The 12741-nt window shown below is 45.6% G+C and overlaps 1 protein-coding gene across 12 annotated transcripts in view; it reads left to right on the forward strand.

Annotated features, from left to right (window-relative positions):
- The window catches only part of MAD1L1 (mitotic arrest deficient 1 like 1), a 320154-nt gene that overhangs the window by 232072 nt on the left and 75341 nt on the right, over positions 1 to 12741 (forward strand). For 9 of the 12 annotated variants that reach the window (XM_048961389.1, XM_048961390.1, XM_048961391.1 and 6 more), the window contains one exon: positions 3770 to 3960. In XM_048961389.1, the coding sequence (XP_048817346.1) occupies positions 3770 to 3960 (191 nt within the window). Of the gene's footprint in view, positions 1 to 3769; positions 3961 to 4037; positions 4388 to 4586; positions 5981 to 12741 lie in introns of those variants that run through there. The other 3 variants (XM_048961387.1, XM_048961397.1, XM_048961396.1) reach the window with 3 other exon arrangements.

Below are 12741 nucleotides of genomic sequence, written 5' to 3' on the forward strand. Positions count from 1 at the left end.
CTGAGAACTCCAATGAGTGCTCTAAACACAGGCATTGGAGTTTTCAAACACTGTCTTTTAAAGATGTAATTAAACCTAATTCTCCAAATGTTGTGAAAGATCTTAAAGGATTGATATGTTCAGTTTTCTGTTTGTGGGAGATAAAGTGGGTGGAAAGTAATGTTATCATAAGAAATTGCTGTTACTGCACCTCGACCTGTCCTGGAAGGATCTTCCTCTGCTCAGTCACCTTTACAGCTGTGCATGAAGCATTTCTCTGAAATAAGCTGAGTTGCATCCTGTGCGAATTATGACTTTTAAAACAATTTTTCCTGACTGTGCTTAGAACTTTGGCTGGAATTATTAATTATTTGGCTTAAGAATGAGCCCAATCGCATCTCTGAATTCAGGAACGGAGCAAACAGTGAGCTGTACGTAACTTAATGGCAAGGAAGATGTTAGAGAGTTTGTGTCCTCAGGTCAGTCAGTTGTGCAGCTCTGGCTGCTGGGAATCTGCAGTGCAGGGGCAGCCCCTGCATAGAGCCTCAGCAGAGAGGCTGTAGGAAGCCTGTGCCATCTCCAACATCCCCAAACTGTCTGAAAAGTTTGCCTGGGGCTGGCGGCTGTGATGCAGAGCCTGCAGGAATGCTGTCTCCTGTGGGAGCACAGTGGGAAGCCTTGAAAATTACCTGGGTGTGCCCCAAATGGACTTGTGTTGCTTTGTATCAGCAGTGGGACCCTGTCCCACGTGTCTCATGGCTCAGGCTGCCTTCCTGTCGGATTGCTGTTCTGTGAGTCCTTGCAGCCCAGCCTTGTGGTGGTGTCAGCAATGTCCAAAAAGGGGAAGCAGGGCGTTATTCTCAGTCCTGAGGGCTGTTCTCAGTTTGTTTGGAAGTAGTTGGAAGTAGCTCCTTGCTGATATATTACCCTAGGAGAAAGAAATGTTGCATGAGGATAAGCATCAGCAGTTGCTATAGCTGAGCTGTTGATGACTTCAGTTTAGCTGGGCATAAAGGAAGAGCCATCTTTTCACCATTGTGGCTCAGTGGGCCTTTCACCAGGGGCAGCTACAAATCAAAGCATTCCTACCATCTCCCTGTGCCCACTTCTTTACTTCTGTCCATTCCTAAGCTGCTTGGCTAAGGAAACACTGCTGGGAATTGCTGATGGAGCCACTGGGCAGATGACAGGGCTTCCTCCTGTCCCTGACTGGTGCTGGCACGTTCTGCTACATCTGCATTAGCAATTACGGAGCCTGGTGCCTTGTGCCAGTGGCTGACACGAGGTGTCTCTAGCAGGAAGATAGCATTTCTTCATGCAGATGAATTCCTCCAGCCAGGACAGCTGATGCGGTGAGGCACCAGAACTGCCGCAGGAGCTGGAATGGGAGCCAGGAGGATGTGGGGATGCCAGGGCATGCTGCAGGGAGTGGAGGTGGTGAGCCCTGCAGCTCAATTGGAAAGCTCAGGGCTTCTTGCAGGAAAGGCTGATCTGAGAACACATCCTTTTTCATCCTGGGGTGGGTGATAAGGCTGAACCCAGCAGGTGGTGAGGGTGCTCCTGATGGCCATTAGAGGTACCAAAACTGGAAACAAAACAGTGGGAGAGGTGCTGACTGTCTGTGAATAATGTAAGCTGTTCGATGAGTTTGGGTACCATCCACCCCCAAGGTTATAAAATCAGGAAAAGCAGCCTTCAGGATATGGTACAAAAAGGCAGATTTACTTTTCCGAGGCTGGGCTGCATTTATTAGGAAAAAATATCAGTGTTGGACATGAGATATGTTAAAAGCAGTGCCATCTTTGATCAGTGGTGAAACATTATTTACCCACTGCAGCGTCGCCACTGAATTTTAGTTTCATGTATAGAATTTTGTCCTTAACAGTTGCGTCTTCAGAATGCAAAGCTGAATGAAGACTGTGAAAATATTGAGGTCAGAGCCACCAATTAACCTCCTGATTTCAGAGGCTGATTACTCAATTAATCAAGGGACCAGACCAACTGAGATGATGGGGAAAAGGTTGTAACAGTCCAGGGAAGGGCTGAGTTAATTGCTCACTGATAAATTAGATAGGAATGGGAAGATTGGTGGTCAAGAAAGATGCTTTACATCCCTCAGCAGTTGGTCTGTTCTTGTACAGCAGTGTATTAGTAAATGGACTGGCGTGTGATGTTTCCCAAGACTGTTTTGTACCCGTTGATAAAGTAAGGTAGAGTTTTGGGGGTAAAGGAAGTACTTTCCTTGTACATCTTTATGAGCAGCTCTGGAAGGTGGGGCTGAATTAACCAAAGGCAATTGGATGGCTGGCATTATCTCACCCTGCATGGATGCTCTCACTCAGAAGTAAAGGGACATGAAGTTCTCTTCAACCATTAAAGAGTTTCTGTCCTTGCCTGGGGATTAAGTTAAATTGGATTAAGGCCAGAGTACTTCTGAGCAGGGCATCCTCAGTGGCATTTAAGGCACTTTAACTTAACATGTTGAATTATCCTTTTGTCCCACCCCAAGAGCCTAAGTAAAGCAGTACAGAAGAGGAGAGGGGAGTTGTTAGTGCTAGTGCTCCTGCAGTTGCTGGAAGCTGAATCGTGGCAGGTGTGTGGGCTCACCATTGCCATTCCTGCATTCCTCCTGCGCTGCACTTGGAAGGTCAATGGAAACATATTTGGGAAATACCTGAGCAAAAACTTTTCTAGCAAGCTTGGGGAGCAGTCATAGTTCAGCACGGGCTGTATGTGCCCAGCCAAAATCCATGATTCATGCGCAAGCAGTCATCTTCCAGTGAAATTCCTGCTTTCCAAGTGCTGGAGCACAAACTAGCTGTCCTGTGGCCCAAGTGTGCTGCAATTGTCTCTCTAATTGCAGGACAGACAAAGCTGTAAACCTCAGAATAACAGGGAGATATCTGAATAAGAAGTCTGTTTGTTTTCTGCTAGGAAGAGGGTTTTTTTTCTAACTCTGGACTGCAGTGTTGATAACACAAGCTGATCTCTAGCGTATATTAAGGTAAAGCCAATCTCTGTAATTAATGGGGGGATAAATCGAGGTTTAATTACTCAGAAGGCACCTTGGGTGAAAGATTCATGGTAATTGTTGTGTATCCTCTTGAAGGATTCACAGTGCTGGCAGCTCCCTTTGTAGCAATAAAATGCAGGGTGAGTGGCAGGCAGTCTCCCAGGACCTCTCTGTTGGGGACTAGACCAGGTAAGGCAGCAAATGGAAAGAGACAGTGGTACTCCTCAGGCTCTTTATCACAGGAAAAGCCCCTTCCCGAATCTGAAAGGATTCCTAAGCATCGTGTCAATTGGAGATCAAAGTGCTTACAGTCAGATCAAGCGTGTGTTTGAAGAGATTTCCCTTATAGCCAGATCCCTCCTCATGCAGCCATACAGAGGCACATTTGTTATCATTGTTCTGCTTTCTTGCTCCCTGTAACATAGCGCTCTTCTCTTGGGCTCTGTGTAGAAGATGAGATGTGTGCATGTGGGGAAATGGATGCTGTAGCTTTGAATTTTGTAGGATGCTGTTGAAGGGCTGGCCAAGCAAAACAAAAATCCATCCTGCTAAAACACGTCTCTCTTCCTCATTCCCCAGTTTATTATCTTTTGGTCTTCTGGGGACAGGAAGAGAGGATTCTAGCTTGTCTGTTTCTTTACTCTGCCTGCTTAATTCACTTTTTAAAAATTTAATTAACCTTTTCAATTCACTTAGTTTGGTTAGCACTGTAAATACGGCACAAGGCCTCTACTCCAATGATGTATAACACAGCACCCTCTTTCTTCCCCTAAATAGAGCTGAAGAAGCAAGTGGAAAGTGCAGAACTAAAAAACCAGCGCCTGAAGGAGATTTTTCAGACCAAGATCCAGGAGTTTCGCAAGGTCTGTTACACTCTCACTGGGTACCAGATCGACATCACCACTGAGAACCAGTATCGACTCACCTCCATTTACGCTGAGCACCAAGGAGACTGCCTGCTCTTTAAGGTAGGTGCGCGCAACCCGTGCTTCTCCTGCTTCCTTGGGTTCATGGTTTCCAGCGTGACATGTTTCTTCTTTCTCAGTGGTTAGACTGGAATATCGTTGCCATGCTGCTGTGTGACAGGTTGCTCCTTAGGAGGAAAGTAAAGATGCTTTCTTCTTTCAGGAAAAAAAACTTCTGTAGGTTTCGCATCTGGTCTCCCCCTTGTATATCAACATAAGAGAAAAGAGAAGAGGCTGTATATGCATAATACCTAAGGCATCTGGCTTTGCACTTCACCTTTTTATATCATCTGTTATATATTCCATGGCAATAAAACCTTATGCAACCATCTAGATTTCATCTGGACTTCACTGTATGTCCTTACTGTCTTAGCTACCCTCTAGCTTGTCTGCATATCATCTTGTCTTTATGTAAATCAGTGTCCCTTTTGAGGAGCGACTCATCCTGTGTGTCTGAAGTGCCATTTATACAAGCACCTCAGATGAATTGCAATAGCAGTGTCTTCCGTGTGTCTGATACTGTACTGGTCCAGCCAGAGGGTCTGAGTTTGAGTTGGGCTGAATACCTTGGAGAGCTGAGGTGTGACATTAGAGTTATTGAGTGGTTAAGTTGCATCTTTATTGCTTAGGTCGTGTATCAATAAGTGAGTGGGAGAACTTCTTATTTCTCAGCTGCAAACACAATTGGCACTTAAGACCATTCCTACTTGCCACTGACTCCCCTCAAGCATATTGTGAGAAGGGAGGATGAGGATTTTGGAAACATTCATTACAGAAGTGGAGTGCATAAGCAGGGACTGGAGAAGTTCACTTTCTGCAGACCTACTGCTGTGTGGATTGCTGCAGGATTGTTTCTTGACATAATAGGACAAATATTTTCCTGCTCTGCAGCCTCAGAGCCTCAGAAACGAAACAAACAAACCAGTGAGGATAAGACAGCACCTTGGATCATTAGTAAAACTAGGAAAACATCACTAAAGTGGTTGTATTGCTTGGCCTTATCAGGACTGAAACAGACGGCAGCAGGCAAACTCAGTCTGTGGAGGAGGAGAACTCTTAGTTTTCAGGTACTGTCCTTGAATCTGAAAAGAGCTAGCTGAGGTGGTGCTGTGCTGTTAGCTCTGAGGCCTCCCCAGGCCTGTGTTCACACCTGCTTTGTTACATGCTTAGTGAATGAAACTTCTGCATGTCCCTGGAGGTGTCTATTGGCATGGCAAGACAGAGCATTTAGCAGCTTTTTCTGTGATGTAGAAGAAATGGTGCAGTTGAAGAGAGTTAAGAAAATATAAGGAAATATAGCCCACTGGAACAAGGACTCATTTCTCAGTAATACATCTCCAGTAGGATCAAATTCTTCTTTGTGTCGCTGCAATAGAAATAAGCTATGTACAGGACAGTGAATGATCAAGATTCCTCTCTTTAAATGCTGTTGTTGCTTTCTGTTGTTCACTTGACTTTATTCCCAAGTCCATCCAGAGGACAGAGGTAAGGGTTGCCAGGGAAAGCAGCAGTAGTTCTGACTTCCTCACAGAATCCAGGCAAGTAGTGTTCATGTATGTACTGAGTCTTGCATTCTGACTGGGTTTCTGGTGATACTGTTTGATTATGCAGCAGAATTGCTAAGCTTGCTGTGGGTGTTAGTGTGCATTTCATTAACCCAAAGAGGTCAAAAAGCAAAGAATGCTATTTGTATTTATTCCATTTGAGCAATTTGTGGAACAAAGTCTATACAATTAAACTGGAGAAGTCCCCCAGCACTTTACAAGCTTCCATCGTTTCTCTGTAAACTTCAGAACATCTTTCAGTAGTGCTGCTGGTGGCATTTAATTTCAGTGAGGATGTAATGGGAGCTACTATAATGCAACCCCTTCAAAGCTAAATGAAGATGAAAGATGTGCTTGGTTTTCCCAAGCAACAAGGTGTGCTGTTGCTGTAGTGCAAGGTATGCATCCAGCCAGTTTGCTTTAAATGGAATCACAGCTTCATCGAAAGGGTTAATCACTGTGCCATGCTGAGAATACAAATGGCTGCATCCTAAATGAGCACTGAATTCCAATGAAAGCGTATCAATATTTATTGGCAATCCCTATGGATACAACAGATGAGCTCATCAACTTGAAGGATGTTCCAGTGATTTTTTTCAGACCTTCTGTGTGAGAGCGCGTAGGCAGCAAGGCACATCTCAGATTTCGCAGCTCACTCTCACTTGTTTGCTCTTTTTCATCCTTTTAATTAAAATGCTGTGAAAAGTGACATACAGAATCCTCACCAGCAGTTTAGTTTCTGATTATTTTTATGGGAAGCAATGTGTTATAGTTATTGGGTCACTTGACAGCTTCATCTTCCGTTAGTGCTGTCGATACATGAGATGTGTTGGGCCATAATACAGACCTGGCATTCCACATGCTGCTTGGTTTGTGAGTCTAGGCCAGGCCACCCATGAGATATCCAAGAACCGCATTGCTCACTCGGTAGCAATCTATCAGAGGTGTCTTATTAAAACAAACAAGCATTGCTAGGGAGCATAAAAATTGGTTTTACCAGCTTGGAATTAAATAGTGGCAAATCAGGACGTCATTTTTTGGCAGTGTCTGTATCAGGCTGTTTACCATTGCCTCTGGGTAGACCCTGAATGAGAGTAAGGAAGTGAGGTCTTTAGAAAAGCAATGACAATTGATTCACGCAAAGAAAGTCTTTTGGTAAACAGAAAGACTGGTCAAATTTGAAGAGGAGATGATTTGGAGACACTTGTACAAATGAACAAGCGGCACAGAGAAAATAAATCATAGGCCTTTTCTTTTTGTGTGTCCAGAGAACACAGTCTGGACCCAAGCATTCAATGTCAATCAATTTAAAACTAGGAGTGGAAGTCTTTAATTTATAGACCCTGTTGCTTCAAGGTACTGCTGAAAGCAAGAGCTCTGCAGGTTTTCTGAAATGGTGATGTGTCTTTACAGACAAATAGTAATGCCTAGGTTTGAATTAAATATTTAGATTTACCTTAAGTAGGATTTGGGAAGTCAAGCCAGCCTCCTCCCGTAGGGGTTAGGAAGAAAATTCCTGTGCTTGCTGGTTATTTTTTGGGCTGTCTGTACATGTAGTTTTGCCACTGCTGTATCTGACAACATTCAGCTTCATCCTCTGGCAGTACTTGGGAATGAAGACTTGAATGAAGAGGAGAGAGCAAGAGTAGTCATCAGAGAGAAGTCTGCTTTAACTTTCACTTGCATGATATTCACTGTGCTTAACTGTTTCCACCATTGGGGCATGAATGTGGAGCTGGTCACTTCTGTTGATAGGATCCTGGACTGAAAAGGCAATTGATGTGGTGTAACAGCTCTGTGAGATCTGGCAGCGTTCGAAATCTTTCAGGTTACTCTGTGCTCTCAGAAAGTGCTCAGGTTTCTCCCTGGTTCAGGTGTATCTGGGCCTGAGTTGTTCGGTAAGGAAGTAAATCAGATTATTTTCAGTATCGCAGTGGTGGTGTGTGTCTGAGCTTATTAATAGTCCTGGCCAAAAAGCTGCATTTAGGCAGCTCAGCAGCTTATGGTTTGTTGTATTTTCTGTATCCTTAGAGCCTAGTCTTCCACAGAACAGATTTGTCTGTTTCCAGCTCTTGCCCATGTTGTTATTTTCTGCCAGTATTATCAAATGGAAACACAAACACCAGCGGTAGCTCATTGAAGCATCCCCAAGATGGTGGGCTTCATGCCTTGAAAGAGAATGCCCAAGACATCAGACAGCAAATAAAAATGGAAGCATCATGACAGGGCATGAGAATGTTGCCAGCCTCGGGGTTGTCACTTCTGCCAAATAAAACCTTTATTGGTGTCCAGTTGGATTGATAATATGGTAATAAAATGAACAGCTTTTTAGCAGCCTGTTAAACTAACAGCCACTGCACACACAGTCTTTGCACACCTGCTGTAGGAGTTCTTCAAGGCAACCTGAAAAGTGAATGTTGTTTTTGATGTGGTTCACAGCATATTAAAGAGGCAGAACTTAGAGAGCCAAGGGGATAAAGGCTGTGCTGGTTTGGGGATTCTCTGATGGAAGAAAGGTGTGGTGGAAGGACAGATACAGGCTGTTAGCAATTGGTGTGGAATGTGAAAGACAGAAGGCAGTTCATGAGGGTACATAGAAGGGTGGTCTTCCAATGCAGCCTTGAAAGTCTGGGAGAACTTCAGCCACTGATTGTTGGCAGGTAGGAGTTGGTATGTAGTGACAGACTGCCTCAGCATTGTTTGTCTTTGCTTCATTTCCACCCTCCTTTCCCTGAACATCTGTCTTGGTGGCTAATTGGAGGCAGGATGGTGGGTGAGATGGCCTTACAGCAGTTCTTACGATTAAGAAAAACTGGGGCTGAATAGAAACCTGAGGTGGGTAGAAAGGTAAATTGTGACAAGGTGTGCAGAATGTGGGAGGGCACTTGTGTGAGCAAAAAGTGATGGTTTAATTGTCTGCCCTTAAGGAGGGAAACAAGGATGGATAGAATGAGAACCTGGAGGCTATTTTCGAAGTACAAAATAGCGCTGACAAAGTGCTAGCTGGAAGGAGTCAAAACTGAGGTGGTTAAGCATGCAGGGGATGCCCTGTGCCCTGAGGCTGCTAAGATGTTGGTGCAGCCTTAGCATCACGTTTGCCACAGTGCCCCCACTAACAATTTACGTCTCAAAATTAGCAGGAAGGTTACTACAGGGATTGCCTTGACTTGCCTGAGTAGTTCTGTTTGGAGCAGAGGCTGACAGCAATGCTGGGAGCTCTGGATCTGGTCCTCATGCTTGGCATCCCTGCAGTTGCCATTAATTCCTCCTTGAGCCCAGCTGAGTATCCTTGAGGAGCATGTTCTAGCTGTTTGTTTCTTTCTGCATCTCTATCTACTCAGATATCCTCTCTTCCTCCTCAGTCCTGATGAGTATTGAGAGGAGAAAGAAATCATAATTTTGACAGAGTGCTTTTCTTCCAGCAACTGTCTTGCACTCCTGCACACAATCAGAAATAACAATGGGGCTCATTGGTGGAGCAGGCCAGGCAGCAAGAGGTTGATTGGAGATTGCAGGCCTCTGCTGGCCCCTCATTCTTGTTAATTACAAGTTATTTTATTTTTATATTTTGTTTCCTATTTGCCCATGTGGTTGCTGGAGATGCTGGTTGTGCCTGTGTGATGATGATACCTTGCAGGGATTCCTGCAGGTTCAGCTCTAATCAGCATCTCTAAAAGCAGAGCTGTCCTGCAATCTGTAGTGTTTCAGGATCAAATCCTGCATTTAAACTTCCTACGTTTCATTTTCGTCCAGATGTTTTAGTGACCTATTTCATGTTAGGACCTGGCTTCAATTCTTGTTTCTGTCTTCATTTTATTCTGCTCTTTTTCATGTTTTTTTTTTCCCCCTCTTGACATGGTTTCACTTCTATATGTTCTTCCCTAAACAACTGCCTACCCTTTAGGGCAGGGTATCTTTTTTCCTTTTAATGAAACCAGTCACCTCAAGGGTAGTGGAACTTGGGAAGATCTGACAAAGCCATCTTTCTAATGCAGAATTTCTGAGTGCAGAGATGTTGCTTTGAGACTTCTGGAGGCTGTGCTGAAACCTTGATCTAGCTGAGAAAAGTTAATGCTCTTCTTCTGCTTCCCATCAGTGCAATGGGGAGAATGCTTCTGCCAGTGTCACCAGACTGTACTCAGGGTAACACACTGTGCTAGTGGGAACCAGAGAGCAGCTTTGAGCTGGGGAATTCACCCCCTATTACCTGCTCATCTGGCACAGGAGCTGTTCTGCTTGCTGGCTCCACTTGCTCCCCTTCTCTGCCATGTCTGCCTGGTGGGGTGGATCCAGCCATGCAGGTAATTAATGCTGATGATGCTGGAGCATTATTCCAGTGGCTAAATCATGCAGGAGGCTGGTATGTGTGAGCTGCTCAGAAGGCTCACAGATTTGTGTCCTTGGTGGGTGCAGTAGGTAAATGAAATATTTGGCTTTTCTCCTCTTGAAATGGCCAATATGTTAGGTTGTGAAGCAAATGCAAAACCCCTTGCTTCAAAAAGCAAGGCTTATTTTCAGGCAGGAAATGTGAAGTTGCTCACAGATACTGCCTGAGAGTCCATCAGTCTGCTGGTAGTTCTGCTGATGCTCTCACCTTGGTGCCAGCTCACGGCAGACACTGGCCAGCCCTGCTGAAGGCCCCCACCTTGTCTCCAGAGCTTCTGCAATATGAAATAACCAAACTACCGGAGTGCTGGTGGTTTTTGTTGTTGGTTTTGTTTTTAAAGAAAACACCTTGTGATTCACCTCTTCCCCGTCTCATTTTTCTTCATTAAAGTACATCTTGCTTAATGAAACAGGAGAGGCAGCCCATGCTTTCTAGGGCAAGTTGCACACACAACGAGGAGCACAGGTCACTGGGGAGAAGTAGATTAAACTTCAGCATCTGGGCTGGTGTAGCAGCACACCCAGCAGGAGGCAATGGGGCAGGATGAGTGCATGGGACAGGTCGTGCAAAGCTGTGTGCCCCTGTCCAGGCAGCTGCTGTTTGTGTCCTGATGGCACCATCCTTGTGCCTGAGACAGCCCTGCTGTCAGCAGGAAGCGGGGCAGACCCTGGCTGACTCACATGGTATAACAACCATCTCTATTTCCACTTCCCATCCTTGTTCCCAGTGTCTGGGTGATGCAGTTAGCTTGAAGAAGAGCTGCTCCTGTCACTGTGCCTGGGGCCCTGCGGGAGGTCTCAGGAGAGGAGGATGCTGCATCCTCCTGCTGCTGTGTTTGAACAGCTTACACAGGCCATGTGAGCTGGCAGTGCTGTGTTTATGCATTGTGAGATAAAGGCAGAGTTAAACAGTGGATAAAACAGGGGGGCTTAGCAAAACCCTGCTGGATTCTTATTCCCATCTCTACCACTGAACAGCCACATGGCTTTGCTTGTGGTTGCTCAACCTTCTGCTTTCCTTCGTCACCTGGGCTCAGGGCATTGCTGTCCATCAGCTTCCACATGGCTGTGAGGAACAATTTAACTTGTTCTGCAGGAAGAAGGCTGCACGTGAACACGGGGGATGAAAGCCAGTGCAGCAGGCTTCTATTAGCCGTGTACAGCAAGGCGTCCCTTGAGCACATCGCAGCCTGGAGAGGGGCAGGACAGCCAACCTATGGGCACCTGCCTCCTCCTCCAGGCAGAAATCTCCCCTGTTGAGTTATTTCATTAATTTTTTTGACTCTCTGGTAGTTTCAAAAGATGTTCTTCTTAGAGGCTGTGTGATCAGCACTCTTGAAGGAAAAGGCGATGCCTACAAGCCCGGGAGGCTGGGGAATACAAAGGCCTCGCTGCCGACACATGAAATGGGTGTTCTGCAAAGCTGCTTTTGATGCGTGCTTGTTGCTTTCCCTGACTGCTCTGTTGTGGATTTGCAGAACACGCAGAGCCGTGTCAGCAAACCATAACCCTGTTGTTTGCTTGCATATGATGACATTCAAAGCTGCAAATGAAAAGGAGCAGAAATTGCTGGAGGTTTGATGCCTTTTGTGGGGTGGAAAGCCTTTGAGTTTCTGGGCACTCGACGTGTCTGCCATTTTCTCTAGCTGCTGTGCAGTCTGCTTGAGCCTTATTTTCCAGGGAAAGGTTTGTGAGACTTCTAAGAAAAGCTGGCGGCACCCAGCAGGGCACCAACCTGCCTTGGGTGTCCTCTTGCTTTAGAAGCTACAACTTCAATCCATGCCTGACCAGGACAAAAGATTTTTGAATCTGGAGAAAATATAGTTAAGAGAGGGAAGAGAGTGTTCGTCTGTATAAAAGCCTGCTTGTATGATGAACAGCAAAAGATTCCTATGGGCGTCGTGGTCTTGGGATCATCTGTTATCTGGAGCTGAAGGCTGGATTGGAGCTCATAGAAAGGGAATGGGTGCATATGTGTATTTAAATGATTGTGCTGTGCCCTCACGCTTAGGATGTTAAAGTTAAAAGGCTTCATCCTAAATTTCATTTGGGTCATGCAACTGTTGGCTGTTTCTCAGAAGGCCTGGCATGCAAGTGGGCAGGGATGTAGTGGGAAAGTGCTGGGGAGCAGAGTCATGGTCACAGATCCCCTTTGGCAGCCAAAGGGCCACCATGGGGGTAACACTGCACCTTACAGCTCTGTGTTCCTCTGTAGTCCTTGCATTGCTTCTGTGCCTTGGAGTCTGAAAGCTCGATTACTGCGTGGCTTTTAACCATGCAGTTAGTGTGAGCCATTCAGTAACACTTTCTTTCCAACTGTCTTGCTGGTTTGAGAACCCGCATTTCAGAGATTGCTCTTGTGGGGTCCCAGTCTCTCTTGTATTCATATGTTCCCTGAAACCTTTAACTAAGCAAAGGTCTGCTATATTTTCCTTTTGAGAGACCACTTTTAGGAAAGCAGAAATCACTTCTGTGTGAGCATCTTCTGCTTTGCAAGGCCTCCCACCTCCATTTGGAACAGTTGCTGCTGGAGAGGGCCGGAGGCACAGCAAGCATTCAGTCGTAGCGCTTCTTCAGATTTGATGCACTTCAGGGCATCCTGTGGTCTCAAGCACGAGATCTGAAGCAGGCTCTCCAGATCATAGCATGTCCTATTGGTGTTGCAGTATGATTTTATTAATTCTGGAGTCCTTGCCATGGTGTGCTATCTGTGGAGTGATGACAGAATGCAGAAGTAAACTGAAAATCCTTCCAGGGAGCTTTGTTCCAGCAGCAAGCTGCTGTGATTGTGGTGGAGTCCTCTGCTGTGCTACAGAGCAACGATCTTCCCAGCTCACCTACTGTATGCCTGAAT

Source organism: Lagopus muta, chromosome 15 (assembly GCF_023343835.1).
Source record: "Lagopus muta isolate bLagMut1 chromosome 15, bLagMut1 primary, whole genome shotgun sequence".
Classification (NCBI taxonomy): domain Eukaryota; kingdom Metazoa; phylum Chordata; class Aves; order Galliformes; family Phasianidae; genus Lagopus; species Lagopus muta.